Here is a 23,101-nt window from a genome sequence, read left to right as displayed (position 1 = left end):
ATCATCGAGCTACTGAAATCAGATAATTATAGGAATTATTGATTGAAGTCACCGCTATCTTTGTGTAGATTTTCATGCTACAAACTCACGCTTTTAGCAGTTTCACTTACCAAAATATTATATATCCCAATTATTGCATTTTGAAGTATTTTGAAATTTTCAGAATATTTTAAGCACTAAATACGTAGGCAAACTTCAAAATACCTGGAAAATACACAAAAATGCTGCGAAAACTTCCAAATATTTGATCTTTTTCTTTAACTTTTGATAGAATTTCTATGTAATCTGAATATATTTTGAACTATTTGCTATGTTCTATTGTAAAGCCTTATTGGTCCATGTTAATGCTCTCTAGAACTTATTGGATATATTTCATAGCTATTGTTTATTAAGATTTTAGACCTAAATTGAGGAATTTTGAAATTCTGAAATTATTTTATACCAAAGGCTACAGTTGTCTAATAATTATCTCAATATATTTACATACATCACTTGAACTATTAGTACTTTCTATTTTGGACTTGAAAATAAAGTGATTAAATCTAAACGAATTTTAAATTTCTCTGCATAAGTCATTACGAAATATTTCGTCCCAATAACAATAAATAATCTAAAATTTACTCTGCAGGTATTTCTAAGATTGTCTTATTGATTATTTGGCATTGTCACCAGCACTCGATTATCGAAGAACAAGCGATTTCCCGTGAGTCATCTCCAGATAACGCCAACAGGCAGGCTTGTGCAATTAGTAAATACGACTTTCGATGAGAATGATGGATTTCTTCTTGGAAAATTAGTTGAGAGAGCCCGGATAATCTTATCGCCCAATTAGTGCAGATCCATTTGACGATTAACCAACCCAATATCAATAATCCGCAGATAAACCTAGTCTCACTCGTGGTAACAATATCTGAAGTGGTTTAGGTAATGAATATTATTATCCTTACAGGCACCTTATATAAGTCGCAGTAGTGACTGATTGAGCACTAGTTGGGGCCGCATAAATTTCATAATGATCCGTAAAGTGCTAGTTTTTGCGCTGTTGGTTGTTTGCAGCACCACCGGCGCCAAAGCACAACTATGCAGTAAGTAGTAACTGAACCTTTTTACTTTATCAATGATAATCGTTTAATATATTATTATTTTAGTACCCGATACGGTTTACAACATCAACCTAGACAATACAACTCTAACTTGGGATCCCAGTACCAACTGTAACACGACCCACTACATCGTCAACATCCACAACAATGGCATGCTAGAGTACATCTACCAAGTCGATAATGCCTCGCTCGACGTTTCTTTCCTTAGCTTCTGTAGGACATTAACATTTACAGTCACTGCAATAGCAGAACACATCCTTGGAGCAGAGTCTCAATACGAAGCCACAATAGCCCTTCCTACAGGTAGCTACTAAAGGATATTCTAGTCTAATTCTCTTAGTACTTGACACCAAATTTTCCAGGTACCGACATCACCGTGTTCAACTTCACCGGAGACCAAATCGACAGAGATGTCCTCTTCCAGTGGCAAGTGGACGACGACTATCGCTACTGCGCGGAAAGTTTTAAAGTACGTATTTGGAAAGAACAAGAAGCTGCTCCACAGGAGTTCGAGACCAGTCAGAACGGCTATTACCTAACAGACGTATCCCAGTGCATGTACTATGACGTGGAGATATCCGTAGTGCACCTAACCATGGAACACCCAGTGGCTAAGTTCAATTACACCGTACCACCAATTCGTAAGTCTTATCCAATAGTTCTCTTAGGCAAGAAACTGTGAAATTTCAATTTCTATCTTTCTTCGTGGATGATAATATTTAGAGACCTTTCTTCTTGCAGCAAATAACCCACACCAATTCGTAAGTCTTATCCAATAGTTCTCTTAGGCAAGAAACTGTGAAATTTCAATTTCTACCTCTCTTCGTAGATGATAATATTTAGAGACCTTTCTTCTTGCAGCAAATAACCCAAAGTTAGTGGCAGTCACACAAGGCGTCTATACCATCAACACGACCTGGTCCCTCGAGAGCTACGCCATTAACAAATGCAATGTCACTGCCCTCTTCATCAACGGCACTAGGTTTACCGCCACCATACCCATCTCTGACGTCCCAGAGCGGCCAGATATCGTCGTGAGTATTCCAGGACTTAGAGCAGACAGTATGTACTTCTTCAACGTGTCTGTCAAAAACGAAGCTGGCATCTCAGGTGCGTTCCAGATGGCCGTACAGACATTGCCAATTGATCCGTCTCTAAAACTTGATTCAGAAATAGATAGTTTTGATAGTTCCTAATGTTTTAGATGTGGTTGTGATATTTATTAAATAGTTTTTGAGCCAGGTGGTTGTACTGTTTTATTAAACTAATACTATCCTTCCACTATCCTGATGAATATAAAAAATACTTTGTTTACAATCTTATCTGTCATATTGACGACAAACTCAACTAGACAAAATATTGGTGGTGTCTTAGTTCACTTGGACTTCATATGTATAATACCTGTAGTAGATAATTTATGCCCTTGAGATAAATTAGAGGGTTATCTAACTTTGACAGACCAAAGCTTTGGCGATGATCTGTCGAGTGTTTGTATGTCTGTTGGTGTACCGCCTCATTGGGGCCAAAGCTCAACAGTGTGGTAAGTGGTACTTTTCTATGTTAAATGGTCAAATCTTATTGTCGATGACATTTTATAAACCCAATATTCCATAAAAAACTTAACAAAGTGGTTTAGATATCATCTTACTTTTGGTTACACTAATATACTTCACTTAAATCTATTTAAAAAAGTAGTATAGGCACCTCATGTTGATAAGATCATTAGACGCTATCTTATCTGAGGTTTCTCAGACTACTATCTAAATAAATGTTATTGCAAGTAATTTAATTATGCATATCAATGATCAAAAACTTCTACAAGGAAAGAATACCAAATCAAAACGAATTTCTCTGGTAATCATAAAGAAACTGTGAAGTATTAATTATCAAAATAAGGAAAATTTATAAAAATGTGACCTCTCTTCTTTTCTCATTCAAAACTTCACTTGATCTGTTTATTCCAGTCCCCGATCCAATTTTCAACATCTATTTAGAAGACACCACGCTGTCTTGGCAAAATATTTCCAACTGCGAAGGAATTAGCTACGTTACTATCATTCACAGTCGAAACGCTGGTGAAATAGAATACGTCTATCAAGGCGAAGATACCACTATTGACGTTTCGTTCCTCCCTTACTGCAGATCTTACATTTTCACCGTATGCGCTTACTCCAGTGTAGAAAATCTTGCTGGGCCTTTCACTCAGATTGGAGCATACGTACCACTTCCTGAAGGTGAGAATTAGATAATCCAATGGTATAAATGGGTTAAATCAGTAGAATTTGAAACAATTCTCTGAAAATACTATTCAACTACTTGTTGTTGGTTATCTTTACCTCTGACTTTTCAGGTAGCAGCATCGGTATAACCAACATCTCAGGTTCCCAAATAGGAAATAATATTCTTATAGAATGGCAAGTTCTTCGTGAATATCTCCATTGCCTGGACCACTACAGGATACTGCTTTGGGATGAGGACAGTTCCGAACCAAAAGAAATAACCACGCGAATGAATGGTTACTACATAACCAATGCGCCTTTTTGTATGACCTACCGAGTGGATATGTCTGTGGTATATGGTGGAACGGAAAACCCCGTGTCTACCTTTAACTATACAGTCCCCTCTGCAAGTTAGTGTTTCACTAGTTCCTTTCAATAATATTACCAGTCATATTGTCAATGAAATCCAACCACCACAACCGCTGCTGCTATGCAACTGGTGAATCGACTATAAACATCCTACTTTTCCAGCAAACAATCTCTCTCTGCTCTCCGTAACTCAGAGTGCCACCACCATCAACATCACTTGGGGACTAGAGATCTACTCAGTTAACAGGTGCACAGTGACGTCTTTGACAATCGTCGGAACCGTAATTAACTTAACCATACCCATCCAGGACAGTCCGGAAAGACCGCCGATTAGCGTGAACTTGTCAGGTCTTAAGGCCAATAGTATGTACTATTTCAATGTGACTGTGGAGAACGAAGCTGGTACTTCAAGGCCATTCCAGTTGGCCGTACAGACGCTGCCCATCGGGTATGAACTGGACTTTGATATTGGCGATAGCTTTGATGGCTACCAATACGTTCAAGTTTCTTATTCAAATGGATAAAATGTATTGAGAACCCTACCACTAAATAAAGAAATACATTTTAGGTATTGCACCTGAATCATAATATTTATTTTCCCTCTTTTAATACAGTTTTCCAATGTACTAACAAAGCACAACAATCTAAAAAAATATATAATTTTAATAAATATTTTACATTAATGTATTTAATTTAGCACCTGAAGATGCAGCACAGACCTGATAGTCTGCTTCTGTGCAGTGTGCATTGGAATATTTGTCTTCAATTTACCAATTTTTATATTAAATTAAAATTTCGGTCCTCTATTAGGTAAGTAAAATATTACATCATTTTATAATTTTCAGATGTCATGTCATTGGGATTAAGGGATAAGCTATCTAAATAACATCATTTAACAATTGCCTTAGTTACGCCCAGACAGAAAAATAGATATTTTTTATATTTTTAAAAATGACTACAATTGTTATTACCAAAGATAAAGAAGAGCGACAAGTATTTTATCTCCCAGTTTGAGTGTTTGCTGGAAAGTTTCTTCACGTTTCAATCGACATTACGAAACAATAAATATAGAATTATGGAAAAGAAAGTACGATATAATGCAACAAGTGCAACTTGATGTTTTTCTAACATAACGATAATAAATATTTTCCAAACCTACACTTATACTTGGCATAAATCTATACTAAAATATTAATTGCATGAGTAACTATTCCAATGAACCCATTTGTTTACTTTTTTATTTAATCTGATGCGATAATCCAAAATATCAAAAGTGGCCAATCAAAAATTGGAGAATTACCTATCACGATTAATATAAGACGATTGATTATGTCTCATTATTTTAAATACTTGTAGAGACAAACACTTGCTTCAGGATGCTCTGCAAAATTTGTATTTTTACCATTCTCTTGGCCACTTTTGGAACATGGGGAACTTGGGCACAACTTTGCAGTAAGTCTGATCAATCAAATGTGTTAATATAACCAAATGTGTGTGATTTTTTTAATTTCAGTTCCTGAACCTGTGGAAACCATAGAACTCAACGCCAGCACTTTGTCGTGGTCTTCGAGCGACAACTGTGAAGGGACCCAATACATGATCATCATAAGATCAGCTGGCATCATAGAATATGAATATACTGTCGACTCCTTAAGTTTGGACGTTTCCTTCCTAAAACTCTGCCGAAGATACAGTTTCACTGTTACCCCTTCAGCTGATCACATTCTAGGGTTGGAAACTTCTTTGGATTCAGGGATTGCTTTGCCAGAAGGTAAGTGTGTACCAAGAAGGGTCGAGCAAACCGAGATTCGTTCGATATACATCTACTCTATCACATTTACATTAAAATACTGACTTCTCTTTTAGATACAGACATAGTCGTGCAGAATTTCACAGGAGTTCAAATAGGCGAAGATGTCTTGATACAGTGGTACGTAGACGAGAACTTCACGAACTGCATAACGTACTACCACGTCCTCAGTTGGCATGAGGATACAGACACGCCAGATTCCTTATATATAGGGCAAAATGGCTACCTAGTGGAGCACGTGGCGCAGTGCATGAACTACAGGTTTGATATAACTGTACACTACAACAGCGTTAATGGTACGACAGCACAGTTCAACTACACAGTACCAGAAAAAAGTGAGTAGTACTTATTGAATTTACCAATGGTTGACGTTTCCATAGATGTATCCATAGATGATTCTGTTTATGTCTTGAAAGTCACTTGTATCGTTTCCCTGCATATTCTACACCGTCGAATTTTTCAGCTAACACGCCAACTTTGGTTGAGCTAAGACAGGGCTCGTCCCAAATCAACACCACCTGGAGCTTGGAGAAATATTCCTTGAACAGATGTAACATTACGGCCCTCTACGTCAATGGGACTCACTTCAATCAGACGTACGAAATAGTGGACGCCCCAGAGAGACCTGATGTTCTAGTCAGCATTACTAGTCTGAGGGCTGATACCATGTACTATTTTAACGTCTCCACAGAAAATACGGCGGGGGTATCTCCAGCTTTCCTAATAGCTGTGCAGACTCTTGAAATAGACCCGTCAGTTGACTAAATGTTTTTCAAAATGTATCTTTAATAAAACTTTTTTTTTGTATTATATAAATAATGTCAAATTGTGAAATAAATAAGTTTACAAAACATTTAACTGTTTCTTGAAAAAGCCCTATGTGACTTAAGAGTACTAAAACTGTTCAGAAACTTCTAGAAAAAAATATTTTCGTTCACTGTTATTTATTTTTAATTATATATGGTTCAATAATAATAACCATTTTTAGTAAGCATAGTCCTTAAAATTAATGATAATTAAAATAGTTGAAACATTATTGAAAACCTCCGGAATCGTGCCCGAGTTACATACTACATAAACAGATGTGAATAGTTGTAGCAGCAAATGGCGTGTCGTGCTCTTTCTTTCTGTTTTTTTTTTTTTTGTAGTAAACAGAAAAATTACTATTTCAAGTTTATTACTGAAGTCATTTATTGTTTTAAATCTTTACTTTGTTTTGATTTCGCGAAAGAAATGCAGTGTGCCTGTCGTGTGTCTTACTAAAGGCGACAAATCAGAATGTATAAAAAAATTTGAATTGTCTCATCCCGATTTATTCATTCTTCAAAAAACATCCTATACTTTATGGTTGTGCAATATTTATTTTAAGCCGATACATCTATTGTTCTTTCAAGTACCCCTTATATCTTTATGAAAATGTTTATATTGAGAAATTTATTACTCATTAATTAAAATAACTAAATCAACTTGTACGTGATTGTTTTATCGTTAGATTAGCTTGGGTATATCTCTATTTTCCGATTGAGCTGTTTCCCTTCTACTTGCAAGATACATTAATATTTTTTTCCGTTTAATATATTAGACCACTTACTTTAAATGCTATGTTCTAGCATTTGTAATTCCCTTTGCTAAACAAACTACAGTTTAATTAATATCGTTCGCAATTCTCTGAGGATTTGGCAGATCTCCAGTGTTAAAATTGCTTGGCAAAGCGTCGACACGTGTTGGAACTGAGGCATTGACATTTTAAATAAGAGATTATTTACTATTGACTGTCACATGACGATCTCAATAATAGGTTCCCCGGTCTATTATTTAATTCGTCTCTTTAAAAAAAGAGATGCAGTTTTCTACCTCTACTGTGTCGAATCGAAAGATGTATAATGAAATTTTTGTATTTACGTTGACTGTATATAACATTAAAATAAAAATTGAATCTACACCTGACAACAAAGGTTTGCGTATATAAACCAGCAGTACCACTCCGTTGTAGCCACTTTTTCGTGTCCTTGGATGGAGAAGCCCTGATCAGGGCCGTAATAAAATGGTTTAACTTAATAATCCCGATAAACATTTAATTAAAAATTACTACAATTATTAATCTGAAGAACCGATTACAGCTTTACTACTAAATCGTGATCTTTTCCTAATCACCTTAAGTTATTTGTTAGTAGCAACGTGTTCTGTTATAAATTATAGAGTTTCAGAACCACTTTAAGGTAATATCTCTCATGTGATTGGGATTAAGAGATAAGCTATCTAAATAACAGCATTTAACAATAACCTTAGTACACTCAAACCGAAAAATAGATATTTTATATATTTTTAAGCTTGACTACAATTGTTATTACCAAAGATAAAGAAGTGACAAGTACTTTATCCCAGCTGGAGTGTTTGCGGGGAAGTTTCTTCACGTTTCAATCGATATCACGAAACAATAAATATGGAATTATGAAAAGGGTAATAAGACATACATCAACAGATGCGTTATATTAAAACAACGTCAAATATTTTCAAACCTTCATTAATACTTGGAATTAAATATTAGTTGTATGAATAATTATTTCAATTAACTGTTTACTCTTTTATTTAATCTGATGCGATAATCCAAAATATCAAAAGTGGCCAATCAAAAATTGAAGAATTAGCTGTCATGATTAATATAAGACGATTATGTCTCATTACTTTAAATAATAGCAGAGATAAACACTTGCTTCAGGATGCTCTGCAAAATTTGTGTTTTTACGGTTTTCTTGGTCACTTTAGGAACTTGGGCACAAAATTGCAGTAAGTTTGATGAATGAAATGCGTTAATATAACCTTTTCTCTGCAAATGTTTCCAAATGTGATTTATTAATTTCAGTTCCTGAACCAGTGGAAACCATAGAACTCAACGTCAGCACTTTGTCGTGGTCTTCGAGCGACAACTGCGAAGATACCCATTACAGAATCGTCATAAGATCATCTGGTATATTATACGCACATACTGTCAGCTCGCTAAGTTTGGATGTATCCTTCCTACAACTCTGCGCAGATTATAGTTTCACTATTACCCCGACAGCAAATCACTTGTTAGGGGTAGAAACTACTTTGCTTTCAGAGATTGATTTGCCTGAAGGTAAGTATGCACTGAAAAGTGTAGAACGCACTTCGAATCGAGATTCGTTTTTCTCTGAACTATCAAATGATAAAACATTTATTTGTAATTATCAGGGAATGTTTGCTGCTTTGTTGCTCCATCTACTCTATCGTATATACATTAAAAAACAGTGACTTCTCTTTTAGGTACAGACATAGTCGTGCAGAATTTTACAGGCGTCCAAATAGGCGAAGGTGTCTTGATCCAGTGGCACATAGATGAGAACTTCACCAGCTGCGTAGAGCACTACCACGTTCTCAGTTGGCATGAAGATTCAGACACGCCGGATTCCTTCAATATCGGCCAAAATGGCTACCTAGTTAAGGACGTGGCACACTGTATGAACTACAGATTTGATGTAACTGCACACTACAAAAGCGTTAACGGTACAACAGCGCAGTTCAACTACACAGTACCAGCGAAAAGTGAGTAACAATTAACTGAATTTACCAAGGCTTTGTTCAGTGGCTGCTGTATTCAGTGGTCATTGGTTGACGTTTCCAGAGACGTATCGCCCTCTGTTGCAGAGAAAGTGCTGAAATTGTTCAACCAAGAATTCTATTTAGTTTTATATGTCTTTAAAGTCACTTGTTTCTCTCAATATGAATTTTTCAGCCAACAAGCCTACTTTGGTAGAGCTAAGGCAGGGCTCATTCGAAATCAACACCACCTGGAGCTTGGAGAAATATTCCTTGAACAGATGTAACGTTACGGCCCTCTACGTCAATGGGACCCACTTCAATCAGACATACGAAATAATGGACGCACCAGAGAGACCTGATGTTCTAGTCAGTATTACTAGTCTGAGGGCTGATACCATGTACTATTTTAACGTCTCCACAGAAAATACGGCGGGGGTATCCCCAGCTTTCCTAATAGCTGTGCAGACTCTTGAAATAGATCCGGCAGTGGAGTAAATGTAGGTATCTTTAATAAAATTTGCCACCCTTCCGATGGTGTTGCGTCCTAAAGATGTTATGGCTGCAACCTTTGACGCAGTCGAAGCTGGTATTTAAAACTGTAAAGGTTACATCATCCCTTATCAACCCTTTAAAATGCTTCAATTCAACTCTATTTACTGTCAATTAATGCTCTTCTCAGTGGTGTAGCATAGTATAAAGGTAAGTTGCATTAAATTACCATATGGGTTCCCCTACATGCCTCTGTGTAGGTTCTTATACGAAACACCCTGTATATACATGTCATTAAAATAAAAGAACCACCGCATCAATACATAATTCTTTATTTAAGACCATAATTACATTATATACATCGAAGCGGACATAAGAAAATGCAGAGTACGAAAATTACAAGTAGAAAATCTCAAATTCCCCAACTTAACTAAAACCAAGACCGCCCACCCATCCTAATCCTGGAGTTTTTCCCTACGGGCGCTCCTTCTTTCTATCGCCGCTTGGGCCACCTCGAAAGCTTCTGACTCCTGCTCTGTCTCGGCCACCAGCGCCCTCAGTCTCGCCACTCGAGCCTCTCTGGCAGCCTGCTTCTCCGCCATAGCCGCCATCTCGTCCTCTATGTCGGTGATCCTCTCCTTCGTCTGTCTCGCCCTCATGGCTGCCGAGGTGTCTGATCTGATGGAAGCCGAGGCGTCTTCTCTCCTGGCCCTGACCGAAGTGACTTGTTCCTGTTGCCTAGCCTTCACAGCTCTGACGTTCTCGATGGGCGTCCACTTGTCCAACTCATCGTTCGCGTCTCCGTCGAAGGTGACCTTGAGGGCTTTGCGCTTGTAGGAGGAGGTGCCGTTCTCTATGGCCCTTCTGGGGCTGTCGTTGAGACCGACGCTGTCCAGGATCTTCTCCGAGCGGTCGAGGAGTCTGTGGGATTTCAGGTTGTTGGAGATGCCGTCGAGGTCGACGTCGTCGATCATCGAGACCTTTTTGCTGGCCCGGATGCGCTTTAGTGTCGCTGAGGTCTACAATGAGGAGCAGAAATGTTTTTTAGTTGTGGAATAGACACGGCCGGGAATGGCGATAAGCTTGAGGAGAGCGTATGTTCAAATGAATGTGAAATGGAAAATGAACGTTTCCCTCATAAGGATTTAAAAATATTTACTTTATATTTGCCCTTTTATTTGAGATACAGTGTTAAAATGTTTCTCTTCTGAAAGAATGAAGTTATTAGAATGAAATTTGGTTTGAAAAATGTCCGAGCAAAATGGAAAACATATCAAAGGGTGCAGAGGGGCGTGATTTTGAACAACTGTATCTCAAATAGAAGCAAAATCAACTGTTCTACGAAAAAACAGTCCTTTATTTCTGACATGATACTGTGCTCGACCCTATAAGATTCATCATGTTCTGTTTCATGTGAATTTATCTGCGATATAGTAAATTATGAAACAATTCAATAAAGTTTAACAAGATTTATAAAGATTTTGAAATTTCCATGAAACAAGTAATAGTATAGTATATTAATCTAGAAATTAAAATTATATCAAGATAATAAATTCGCACAGCTTTGGTGTATATTAAAAAATAAAATATACCTGCTTAATAGCATCATCAACGTTATCTGCTGCATTATTAAAGCGTCAACGATTAAGTATGTAGTAAGCAGCATGTCACACAAAAGCATTATTAGTAGAAAAATACGTACAAACATACTGATGATTGTTTAAAAGGTTTGCGACATGAGAAATGTGCAATATGGACAGATTGTGACAAAGTAAGTTTTACTAGTGCTCAGATATAAGTAAACTTTTATATCTAGTCTAATAGTTAATTTATAAGTTTTTTTTTTAATAAACGTACAGTGAAATCATACTAACCTTGCCGAAAGAAATGTGATATTGGTTTTCTTACAGGCACTGTACTTTTCAATGGAAATAGAAAATTATAGGGGTCACTTTTTAATGTTTCTGCTAACTCTAAGGCCAACCACAGTTGAGAAAAGATAAATATGTACAAAAATTAAAAAAAAATGTGTTTTTTCTGCTAAATTACCTCTTATTTTTACAACAAAAATATAAAAACGGAGTAAAACTCAAAATAAAAATGATGGAGAGTACAATTTAGTTTGACAGCATTCTCCTTTTGGTTTTTGGGGGATGAAACCTGAAAACCAAACTGGCGACACTGGTTTGGTTTTCTTTAAAAAAATGTAGCGAGAAACGGTTCCACAAAAAGGAATTCGCATTAAAATAATAGCATACCAATCATAAAGATATTGCGGGAAAAGAAAAACCCACATTTGTATTTATTAATCGATCTAGTTCTTTGAATATTGAAGAAAACAATAAGGGAAACTTTTGGTTAACTTCTTCCCCAAAACCTCGAACCATTTCTCGCCCATTCTGACGGTGAATGAATGGATTTAACTGACAAAACTCGTACTAAAACGAAATCGATATATTACCTCAACAGCTATAAATACATTGCAACAATAAACAATTAGTTAATGAACATTACTATTATTATTGGCATGCAGATAGTATCCAACTGATGCTGAGTGGGCGAGAAGATTTACGTTCAGACTATTTTAATCTCCACTAACAAACTAGTGGGAGGGACGGAATCGAATCTGAAGAAAAATCTGCAAGTGGGAGATATTATTCTAAGAATTCCCGTTTTTCTTCAGCTTCGAGTGCGCCCCAGCCCCTCAGAAAACGGTTAATTACAAGAAAAAACGTCGCACCTCGTCGTTTACATCGTTCTCGAAGTTTTCGATGGCAGCCCTCTGGCCGATGCGAGCTCCACGAGAGTCGAAGAGGTTCTCGTCTTTGATGTGCTTCTCCGCACGCCTCCGGGAGATGTCCAGGTCCTCGTCGGCGAAGATCCTGGCGTGACGGTCGGCTATGTCACCTGTAGATAGGTAAACTTGACGTATGATCGATCTGTTTTGATTTGCCGTGGAAGTGGTTGTGCGTAATGTTTAATTTTGAACACTCACAACCTTAACGAGGTTGTTCATCGCCTAAGGAGATAAGAAATTATCCAAATCTCATCCGACAAGTGGCGGAATCTTTAGTTAGCCGAAGCGAGACTTGCATTCGAGCCAAGAAAATGCACCCCTTTCAGTTTTTTAATTGTAGCTCGAAAGCGAAGCAAAATTTCGCTATAGTTCATAGGAAAAATTATTTAGAGAACTGAAAATCCATGGAAACAGATTATTTAAAAAATTTGAAAGGAAAATTTTATGCAAAAAAATCATTAAAAAAAGCAAAAAATTCGATTTTGACTTTTTTTACTTTTTTGCCTCTAGTTTTTTTTTAAGTAGATAGGTACAGGCATTGCCTCATAGAAAAAAAAGTTGATAAAATTTCCTTCAAACAAGAGGCTGTAAAGTATTTTTGGATGAAAATTGACTGATATATGGTCGTTCAAACTTAGATAATTTGTCTATTTTCGTCGCGGTTACCCTTATACGTTTTAATTCTCATTTTTTTGCAAAAAAAGGAAGGAAATAAGACGTTCAAGGATTTTCATCACATGACTTGTTCGAAGGGTCATTAAAAATGAAAAACCGCGGGGTGCTATTAAATTAGAGGGTTGAAATTGAAGAAAGGGGTGAATAAGCACTTTTGCAGTTTTTTAAATATAGCATGAAAATGAAGCAAAATTTCAGTATAGTTCATAAGAAAAATTTTGTAGAGAACTGAATTTCTCATCGAAATGGCTTATTTAAAAAATATAAAACGAAAATTTTATGCAAAAAATCGTTAATAAACAATTATAAAGAAAGCAAAAAATATTTTTTGATTTTTTTTTTTTACTTTTTTAATAAAATCATTTAGTAACAACTTGATAATTTAAGTACAATAAAGTTTATTAATAATGTATATACAGTGTGTCCACAGATGGAGTTGACAAGAGGAGAAACTCTTTTGTTTTTGACTTTATCGAAAAATGTCACTCTTCATAAAAAGTTTTGCCCCTCGAAAAAATGAGACTGTCATACAAACATCTTAGATTAGATATACAGGATGCTCATAAATTTAAAAAAAAAAACACGAAAATACTCAAGAGAGAAGTACCATTCATTATTATTTTTATAAAACAAATTTGTTTATAACCTCAAATTATGTCCTAATACAAAATTTTCAATTTTGACTTTTACTCTATATGTATAGCTACTTCCCACTCAAAAATTGAATTGGCTAAGTTTGGGCCGGAAAATGCATTTTCCAATTGCACCATTACTTGCACCATTATAGGAACGACTGGAAACTCGGAAAAATCGCTCGAAAATCGCTACTCGGGGGTTTTCGGGGCTGCCGAACTCGATTCTAGCATTAGAATTACCCGGGGGTGCACGGGGGTGGCTCTGTGGGGGTGCGCGGGGGGTGAATTGGGGGAGAAATGGCAGCGTGCATGAAAATCGCTCCAAACTCGTTACTCGGGGGTTTTCGGGGATGCCGAATTCAATTCTGGCATTAGAATTACTCGGGGGTATGAATAATAAAAATTTTGATTGAATATTAAATAAATAAATATTACACATATTATAAAAACAATTGCTTTGGAAGTGGGTTGAAGTCACTTGCATTGCGATGGCAATTGCTCAAACCAAAAAGGCACTTCCAACGGGGCCGAGAATAGTGACGAGGAAGATGAAGAAGGGGAAGAAGAAGAAGAAGAGTTTGAACAAGATGTTTAGTATTTAAGTTAAAAATTTAAGTTTATAATGAATAATTCAACATTAATAAAAACTCCTATTTGTTATTTGAATAAAGTATCATTTTCATAATTTCTGATTTTTCACTTTCTCCTGTACCATTTCCCACAGAGCCACCCCCGAGGGCCCCCGGGGAAGTCTAATGCCAGAATTGAATTCGGCATCCCCGAAAACCCCCGAGTAACGAGTTTGGAGCGATTTTCATGCACGCTGCCATTTCTCCCCCAATTCACCCTCCGCGCACCCCCACAGAGCCACCCCCGTGCACCCCCGCGTAATTCTAATGCCAGAATCGAGTTCGGCAGCCCCGAAAACTCCCGCGTAACGATTTCCAAGCGATTTTTCCGAGTTTCCAGTCGTTCCTATAATGGTTAATGGTGCAAGTAATGGTACAATTGGAAAATGCATTTTCCGGCCCAGAAGGCATTTTTCAAGAAATGGCTTAACCAGACGATTTAGACTTTTTCCCTGGGATCTTCCTGAACACAATGCAGAAAACCGCATCTCGATATCTGCTTCACCTAAAAATTTCCGCTATTTTTCCTAACTTCCCTGGACTAAATAATACTTTACAACCTCTTGTTTTGAAGGAAATTTTATCTACTTTTTTTTCTATAAAGCAATGCCTATACCTATCTTTACTCAAAAAAAAACTAGAGGCAAAAAAGTAAAAAAATCAGAAAATATAATTTTGCTTTTTTTAAATTGTTTCATAACGATTTTTTGCATAAAATTTTCCTTTTAAATTTTTTAAATATGCTATTTCGATGGGAAATTAAATTCTCTAAATAATTTTTCCTATGCTACAGTTAAAAAAACTGAAAGGGGTGCATTTTCAGCCCTATCTCCAATTTCCACCCTCTAATTTAATAGCACTCCCCGGTTTTTTCATCCAAAATGACAATTTGAACGATTGGTGTAATAATCCTATATTCAATAGCCTATTAATGTTAAAACTATAAAAACAAATAATTGGACGGCGTTATGCAGAAAGCTACCAACCCACAATATACCAGATATTGAGTTAGGTGCATATTTGGTTAATAAAATATGCGTTCTGCATTCTGTAAAAACCTACCAAGCCTAAATAAATTATATACCCTATAAAACTATAAAATGCTAACCCACATTATGTATTTTGTCGAAACTTTTAATTTGCAGAAACCTACCAACCCACTTGGTATTATACTTATAATTTGCAGAAACCTACCAACCCACTTGGTTTTAGTTTAATATAGTGCCAGATGCACTCAAGTGGGTTGTTAGCTTTCTGCAAATATGGGGTTCTTCAATTACAATCAATCAAAATAGAAAAACAAGAGCCATTTTTACCTTTATTTTATATATAAAATATTTAAACATAGATAAAATATCAAAAGACCTATCTTGAATCAAAAGAAAATTACAAAGTAGTATTTAAACATCCTACAGATTTTTTAAATTAATAGAAACTTTAGAGTTGATTATCTCGGTTTGTCACTATTGTGGGTTGGTAGCTTTCTGCATAACGCCATCCAATTGTTATTGTTATAGCAACCGTCAATTGATTGAAATATGAAATTATATTTTTTAAAATGCTTGTAATTCTAAACAAAAACGAATCAGACCTATGTTCGTATAAGAAAAAATGTTTGAAATTAACAAAGCTACCATCTTTTCAAAGAGCTTGTAGCTTATGTTTTTTTTTTTGAGGAATTGTTTGTATATTCCTTACGATCGTCTAAAAAATAAGTTGCGTGTTTTCTGTTTATCTCACGACTTTAACCAAAGAAATGTTTGATTTTTTGCCAAAGCTTTTTCCTCAATAACTCAACACGTCGATCAACGTGTTGTTGCTCTTGGCACTTCCATTTTGAGTTTCAATTTATTACAGCATTTTTAATGTGAGTGCCTACAAAACATACTAAATATATCCATACGTCGCAGTTTTCCCAAAGCCGTAGGCGTGCAAATTTCGAGGCAGCTGCATAATTCTCACGAGGATTTCGGTTTATTTGCAGAACAAGCGTTCAAAGCGGGTTTTGAAAGGCCGTGTTGATTGGCATACAGATAAAAATTTCTCATCGCTAACTGTTTATTTTCACAGTAAATGTATAATGGGGGTAACATTTATTGTATTCAGGCATGGTGTAGTTAGAATAGGAAACGATTGAACAGCCTACCGAAGGAATTTCGCGGTGGGGGAGACAGGGGCCTGCCCGAGTACTTCCTATCCAATCTGTCCAGGGCCGGTTTGTAGTAGCTTTCGCCGATGTTGTAGTTGGCGTCGTAGAGGCGGGTGCGGGGCCTACTGAGGATGGTCTTTCGAGACATTTTACTAAAAGAAAAATTGTAAATAATATATTGATACAGTTATACGTCAAAAGATTTTAATTATGGTTAGGACATACAAAATAAGACGAATTTCCCATGAACCATGGTCCTAACTTTCTTGCAACCAAGTTTTAACCGTATCTTTTCCAAAAATTGATTGAAATACAGTGCAGGTATTTTTTGAGAGCGCTTGTTAGGTCAGTGCTGTTAGTTTTTGATCCGCTAGATGTCGTTAGCTACGATCTTTGTCAGCGACATTCTGTGACATATCTTTTTTGAGGTTAGGTTCTTTACAGAATATGACCTATATTACAATGTAAAAAGCTACACTTGTATATTAAAGAATAGAAGCTGGTTGATTTTGGGACAGCCAGTCGCGTTTTCCTCAGAAAATGAGCATTTTTAGCGATTTTTTATACAAAATGAAATTTGACCTCAAAGAGTTATATCATAAAATGTCATCGGAAAAGATTGTAGCTAGCGACATCTAGCGGATGGTGAATAACTAATAACACACACCCAAAAAATACCTGCACCAGATTTCTTTGTATTACATTGTTTTTTGGAACATGTAGGACCAAAATTTGATTAAAAAAATCATCTTTCATGGTATTTGTTTCAAAAATACCCTATTCACATACAGGGTGATCACTTTTAAAATGTACACAATTAGGATCTCCTAGACTTGAAGAAATCCAGAGCTAGTCACATTTCATGACATTCCAGAATAGAAGAGATATTGATGTCTCTCCTGAAATATCCTGAACACACTGAAACCTGATCCTTGTTTCTTTTTAATTCTTACTTTATTAGGAATCAAAAAATGTCAATTTCACAATTAACTTGATTTAATCACAGGTGCTACGAAAAGCAAATGAATTCTGACCAAAAACAGTACAACTTATGTTCAGTTTCATTATATTTTAACCAAGTCTGTGTTTTTTTCTAGTTTAAGTAATCCCGTTAGTCATGTACATTTTCAAATTGACCATCGTGTATGCGGTACAGCCATTTTTTTCTCACACTGTTAAAATGGCAGTTCTTGACACCACAACTTTTTAAATTTTAAACCCAACTGACTCCCAATGCCAGCAAAAAAAATAATATAGATCCTCACCCACTCCTAATCCCAATTCGACAACTGATTGCCAGAAAATAAAAATCTATACTATATAATCGTTGAATATAGACGCAGTCTACCTATAATACATTTCTTATAACGGTTTTTGATAACCAACTGTTAGTTTCATTCAACAACTCCTCGTAGACAAGTTAACAGACAAGTAGATTATGTTTTTTCTGTACGAGTTGGCACAAAACCAAGGCAAATAAGAAATATCTACTGAAAACACAACGTTAAACTCAAAAACTCGACCTATGCGCCGATTTCTCCCAAATAACATCTATTTTAAACCTTGCGAAATTTCTCTCGCTGTGAAAGGAGGCAGGTTGTTTACCATTCGGTAGAAATTAGATTTTATGTAAAATATGTTTTTCGTAAAAGTTATGCTACAAAATGATAGTTTTTCCATGACCAAGTGGAAAATGGGGTGTCCACTTCAGTCAGCCTCTAAAAACCACTCCCTATCACAGTAATCATTAAAAAATAATGTTGAAAAATATTATTTGGCAACTTGGAATAATTTAATCATATAGTGATATTAAATTAAGATTTCTTTACTGTTAACTTTTCATTATTTATTTATAAGTTTCAACACTTATAGAAACCACCCCTTGCAAAAAAAATCGAACAATTACAGCTAAAAAATGTGAAACAATTTTTTCATTTTGCAGGGAAAATCATCAATTTTAGCGAAAAGTGACTCACAGACAACTTGTAGGGAATAGAATTATCTACAAAATGAATGCTTTTAAAAAAAAATTGTATTTTTTTGCCAGCTATCCATTAAATCTATTTTCGGTGAGGTACCATAAATAGCAACAATTTTATTCAAATTGTTTTTAAGCGAAAAACGCACGATTTTCTAATGGACAATTTGAGAATGTTAATGTTAAAAAAACGATGATATTTTTTAATAGGTCGCTTAACTACGTCTTTAAGATTAGCGGCTTAAAGTTCATAACTTTTGGAGCCTCCGTTATAAACAAATAGAATTGTGCGAAAACTATTGCACCTACAGCGCCCACTTTTGGCACACTTTTGAAGTATGACAAAACCCTCAACTTGTCATAGGTTTTATAAAATTTTAACAATAAATGCGATAGTTATAAACAAATTAAAAAATGGGTACAAATTCTTGTATTTTTGCAATAACTTTTTTGTTTATTAACCGATTTTAATTTAAAAAGTCTCATTTTGTAGATAATTTTATTCCCTACAAGATGTCTGTGTTTAAATGGAAAAGTTAGCTAATAAAAGTTGTTGACTCACGAGATGAGAGATGTATTTATGTTCATTTAGACAATTTTACAATAATCTCGCGGATAGGACTTTATTCGAGTAAAAAATTTAATTTGCTTGGTCTATACCTACTTATCTGTATTTTATGTTTCACGATTTTCTGACAGAATTAAACAAGCAATCTAACGCGCCTCGAATCAGCAGATATTTGGCAACACTGTGAGAAATTATTCACTTCGTGACCAGCAATTGTTGCGGAAATATTTGTCTTGAAATGTGGACGATGGAAAATTGCATTCGAAATATTATATTAATTGAAAAAAAAACATACCTCATCAGGGATCGAACCCCGTACCTTTAGAATAGTAGGACAACGCGTAACGCTTTGAGCCACAAGACCACTTTAATTTAGTTTCGAAAACCTTATTATTGGCATATTTTGAAGAATTATCAAGAACGATAAAAAATAAATTGTTGCATATTTAAAAAAGACCTATTTATCTGTCAGTTTAGAGAAAGTATAGTGCTGTAAAGTATTTTCCATGGTAATGATTTATACATTCGTGAAAAAACTATTTTCCTCACTTATTGTGAAAGGAGGCAGGTTGTTTACCATTCGGTAGAAATTAGATTTTATGTAAAACATGTTTTTCATAATATTTATACTACAAAATGATAGTTTTTCCATGACCAAGTGGAAAATGGGGTGTCCACTTCAGTCAGCCTCTAAAAACCACTCCCTATCACAGTAATCATTAAAAAATAATGTTGAAAAATATTATTCAGCAACTTGGAATAATTTAATCATATAGTGATATTAAATTAAGATTTCTTTACTGTTAATTTTTCATTATTTATTTATAAGTTTCAACACATATAAAAACCACCCCTTGCAAAAAAAAATGGAACAATTACAGTTAAAAAATGTTCAAAATATAATACAACCTTTTTATTACCTATTAAAATGTAATGTTAATGTATTTATTTTATCAAACCTTAAAAAAAACCTACTGATTAAAATTTACAATCAAAAATAGGGAAAATAAGAATTTTATTTTTATATGGATTTTAACTTTATTTTTATAACAAAATTTTTTTATTGCAAATAGCATAAATAATCAAAAATCCTCTTCACTCTCGTCTCCCTTTTCTATTCTATTCCAAAAATTCCTATTTCTATTCCTAAAATGATATCTACAAAAATATGTGATTGGTTTTTTACCCATAACTCGCTTACAATTAGTTTTTATGCTATCAAGCCCTTCAAAAAATCATTTTGTAGTTTTTTTTTCCTTCAGCCCTTATTTTTGTAAGGGTTTGAGCTGAAAGGGCTTGAACAAGTTGCTATTTATGAACATATGCAAACTTTAAAGGCCATATCTTACTTAATTTTTATCCTACAGAAAAAAAATAATATTTTCAAAAAGCAAACCCTACAATTTCGTACTCTACAAATTTTTTCAAAAATACAAAAATTCTCTTTTCACTTTAAGGTCAACTTTTTTCAAAAATAAGCACTTTAAACCGGTCAAACTTCTAGAGCATATTACAAGTACATAAATAAAGTAAATTGTAAAGTGGTAACGATTATTATTTTCAATTGGGGTGATTTTCACGTTTTTTGTCGCTGAAAAAAATATGGACCAACATTATTTTCGTCATAACTCGCTTAGGTTTGATGCTAGGCTAAGGCTTTCAAGCACTTTAAAAATGATTCTATTAGCATTCCCTGAAAAATGCATTGGTTTTTGGTTATTTCACGTTCAAACTTTCAATTTTGGTGTTTGACGAATAAGGTCCAACTTTCAACAAGCTATTACCATTGTATAAGTAATTTACTTATACAATGCTATTACTCAGCTTGTATTGTGTGAAAAATTTATTCATTTAATTTTTTTGTGTATTAATAAAATATATATTCATTTATAAATTTATTATAAACATAATGTTAAAAAAGTTTGATAGAATTCTGTTTAGTTATAAAAAAGTTTTTTTAATGTCTGCTGACTGGAATTGAAACCAATAATTTATATTTGAAAAAAACTTATGCAAAGAGGTGTACTTAATTCTGTTTGTAATAGAATATCAAAGATCATATTGTATTGTAAACGCTAATAAAAAACGCTGTTAAAAGTGATTATTCCAAATATATGAAGTGAAAACAGTACAGTATTCATTTCAGTTGTTTATTGTCAAAATGGGAAGTGAACGCTCATTTCTAACTTATTTATGGGAGAGGTATTTCAGCTGCGATCACCTAAACAATTCTAAAAATCTCGTGAGGGATTTCATTAAATATTATTTCGGGAAAGACCCAAGGCTTGCACGTTATCAGTGTTGAGAGGCCAAAGACATTATTTTTATTTTTAGATTTTTAAGCGGGTGCCAGTTTTCTCTCCAATTTTACCGCGGGATCCTTCGAACAAAGGGAACAATGTTGTCATTTGCTGCACTACTGAAAACCTGCTGACCTGATTCTGGTACTGAGAATAGTAACTGACAAGTGTTTTTGACCTCTGGTTCATCAGCAAAACTGGGTTAATTGTTAATTTATAATAATAGGCTTGGCCAAACGGATTTTATCAGATCTTTTTCTACGACAGGAAAATATAACCAGGAATTTTTTAGAAAATTTCGACTGTTGTATGTCAACATTGCAACTTGAGATAGACAAACAGTGTTGCCAGATGGAAATTTCTGTCAAGAGTAGAAATGTAGCCAAAAAAACAGGAGATTTCTTTTTTCAACAGGAGATTTTAATAAATATATTTTCTAATAGAGGAACACATGCACAAAATATAGCAAAATATTATATTTATATAATATATAATTGTAGGAGTTCGTTTAATAGTTTGCAATTACATCGGTACGTCACGTGATTTGACAACTGTCAGTTGTCAAAATAAAAAATCCCAGAATCCCGCTGAAGTAAACGAACGAAACGAAACGCCTTGTTAGGCCCAGTTCATATAAACGCGAATTGCGGATTTAAAATTTAAATATGTACATGAACTGCAAGATCAGTAAAAGATCTTGCATGAACTCGACTACAGAAAATATAACAGGACTGAAAATATTAACAAGTGACGAACACAGTGCCGTTAGAGAACAGCGTCGTACTAAAATATTCTTATTCTGAGGAAAATTAGTATAATCAACAGTTTATTTCATAGAGAAACCAGAAGAATAGACATTGAGACTAAAAACAGGAGATCTCATTGTGAAAACAGTAGAACAGGAGAGTGAGAGTGAAAACAGGAGATCTCCTGTTAAAACAGGAGATCTGGTAACACTGTAGACAAAGGACAAGGGGAAAGAATTGGGACAAATTCAAGCCACTGTTGTTAATTCTCCGGTTGTACATACAATATGTATTTTGCGAATTTGGGCGACATCTAACGAGTAAAAACGAGTATTTTAATTACATTGATTGAAAGTCCTTATGGATTTTAAGAAAAGTCGAATGCCTTTTCTGAAAAAATTACCACAAAACAGATTTTATCTTAGGCTTATCCCGATCTATATATATATAAATGTGGCGAGATGGCCTTCGCTTTATACCGCAAGTAAGATAAGTCGATGCCGTTCGGGCCGAGCGAGAAATACAGGACAAAAAGAAGCGCACTTCCAAAAATCGCGGGTTAGAAATAGCCCAGAAGCCACTGGCCCGTTCTAAAAACTATTCTTAGCCGAAACGGCATGGCTCGGAATTGTGTTATAGGTTAAATTTACTTTACGAATATTCTATTTGGCTATTTCGGAGCGGGCCAAAAGTCGCTGTTCCTATAAAAGGCATAAAAATTCGAAAGTGCAATTTGTACTTATCGCGTTACAGATTGCAGATCAACTAATCACGTTTTATAATCCGATGCCAACAGTATTTATAGACAATTACACATATCTGTTTCCTGTACCGCGAACTGGACTTCATGAAATTTCTTCCTACTACTATTTTCAACGACCCCCAACAGTATTAAAAAAAAAAACTAATAGTTATTATTTTAAAAACTAACTAGCGCTCAAATTAATTTATCTTACCTTAAGCCTACGACTCTGTATAAAAATTATTAGAAATATATCAAATCTACACTACACTCACTACAAGACGCTGTACGTCGTCGAAATGATGAAGCGTCCCGGCGCTTTTTCTCCCAC

General features: G+C 35.0%; 5 protein-coding genes across 6 annotated transcripts; 4 read left to right on the top strand and 1 right to left on the bottom strand.

Moving 5' to 3' along the window:
- The first annotated feature begins 935 nt into the window (after window positions 1–935).
- On the top strand, window positions 936–2,348 carry LOC108910409. Its single transcript, XM_018714995.1, has 4 exons — window positions 936–1,085; window positions 1,149–1,406; window positions 1,466–1,744; window positions 1,965–2,348. Exons 1-4 carry the CDS (start codon window positions 1,013–1,015, stop codon window positions 2,297–2,299), a joined length of 945 nt encoding a protein of 314 aa, XP_018570511.1. The 5' UTR covers window positions 936–1,012; the 3' UTR covers window positions 2,300–2,348.
- A 226-nt stretch (window positions 2,349–2,574) lies between these two features.
- On the top strand, window positions 2,575–4,273 carry LOC108910455. The gene is made up of 4 exons (XM_018715055.1): window positions 2,575–2,643; window positions 3,068–3,337; window positions 3,454–3,732; window positions 3,854–4,273. The coding sequence occupies exons 1-4, from the start codon at window positions 2,577–2,579 to the stop codon at window positions 4,213–4,215; spliced, it is 978 nt and encodes a 325-aa protein (XP_018570571.1). The 5' UTR covers window positions 2,575–2,576; the 3' UTR covers window positions 4,216–4,273.
- A 693-nt stretch (window positions 4,274–4,966) lies between these two features.
- On the top strand, window positions 4,967–6,347 carry LOC108910456. Its single transcript, XM_018715056.1, has 4 exons — window positions 4,967–5,143; window positions 5,205–5,462; window positions 5,558–5,836; window positions 5,965–6,347. Exons 1-4 carry the CDS (start codon window positions 5,068–5,070, stop codon window positions 6,264–6,266), a joined length of 915 nt encoding a protein of 304 aa, XP_018570572.1. The 5' UTR covers window positions 4,967–5,067; the 3' UTR covers window positions 6,267–6,347.
- Window positions 6,348–8,013: 1,666 nt separating this feature from the next.
- On the top strand, window positions 8,014–9,873 carry LOC108910444. Its single transcript, XM_018715042.1, has 4 exons — window positions 8,014–8,288; window positions 8,365–8,619; window positions 8,787–9,065; window positions 9,256–9,873. The coding sequence occupies exons 1-4, from the start codon at window positions 8,222–8,224 to the stop codon at window positions 9,555–9,557; spliced, it is 903 nt and encodes a 300-aa protein (XP_018570558.1). The 5' UTR covers window positions 8,014–8,221; the 3' UTR covers window positions 9,558–9,873.
- LOC108910445 lies at window positions 9,868–23,090 on the bottom strand. 2 transcript variants are annotated; one of them, XM_018715043.1, is made up of 4 exons: window positions 22,985–23,090; window positions 16,434–16,588; window positions 12,292–12,458; window positions 9,868–10,570 (listed from the first exon to the last, which is right to left on the bottom strand). In XM_018715043.1, the coding sequence occupies exons 2-4, from the start codon at window positions 16,582–16,584 to the stop codon at window positions 10,007–10,009; spliced, it is 882 nt and encodes a 293-aa protein (XP_018570559.1). In that variant the 5' UTR covers window positions 16,585–16,588; window positions 22,985–23,090; the 3' UTR covers window positions 9,868–10,006. The 2 variants fall into 2 exon arrangements, with proteins under 2 accessions (XP_018570559.1, XP_018570560.1); XM_018715044.1 differs by lacking the exon at window positions 22,985–23,090 and adding an exon at window positions 17,608–17,650.
- Window positions 23,091–23,101: the final 11 nt, after the last annotated feature.

This window comes from Anoplophora glabripennis, unplaced genomic scaffold (assembly GCF_000390285.2).
Source record: "Anoplophora glabripennis isolate ALB-LARVAE unplaced genomic scaffold, Agla_2.0 scaffold252, whole genome shotgun sequence".
In the NCBI taxonomy this organism is placed as follows: Eukaryota; Metazoa; Arthropoda; class Insecta; order Coleoptera; family Cerambycidae; genus Anoplophora; species Anoplophora glabripennis.
The sequence above is the reverse complement of the archived record's forward strand: the minus strand, read 5'-3'. Positions and strand labels throughout refer to the sequence as shown.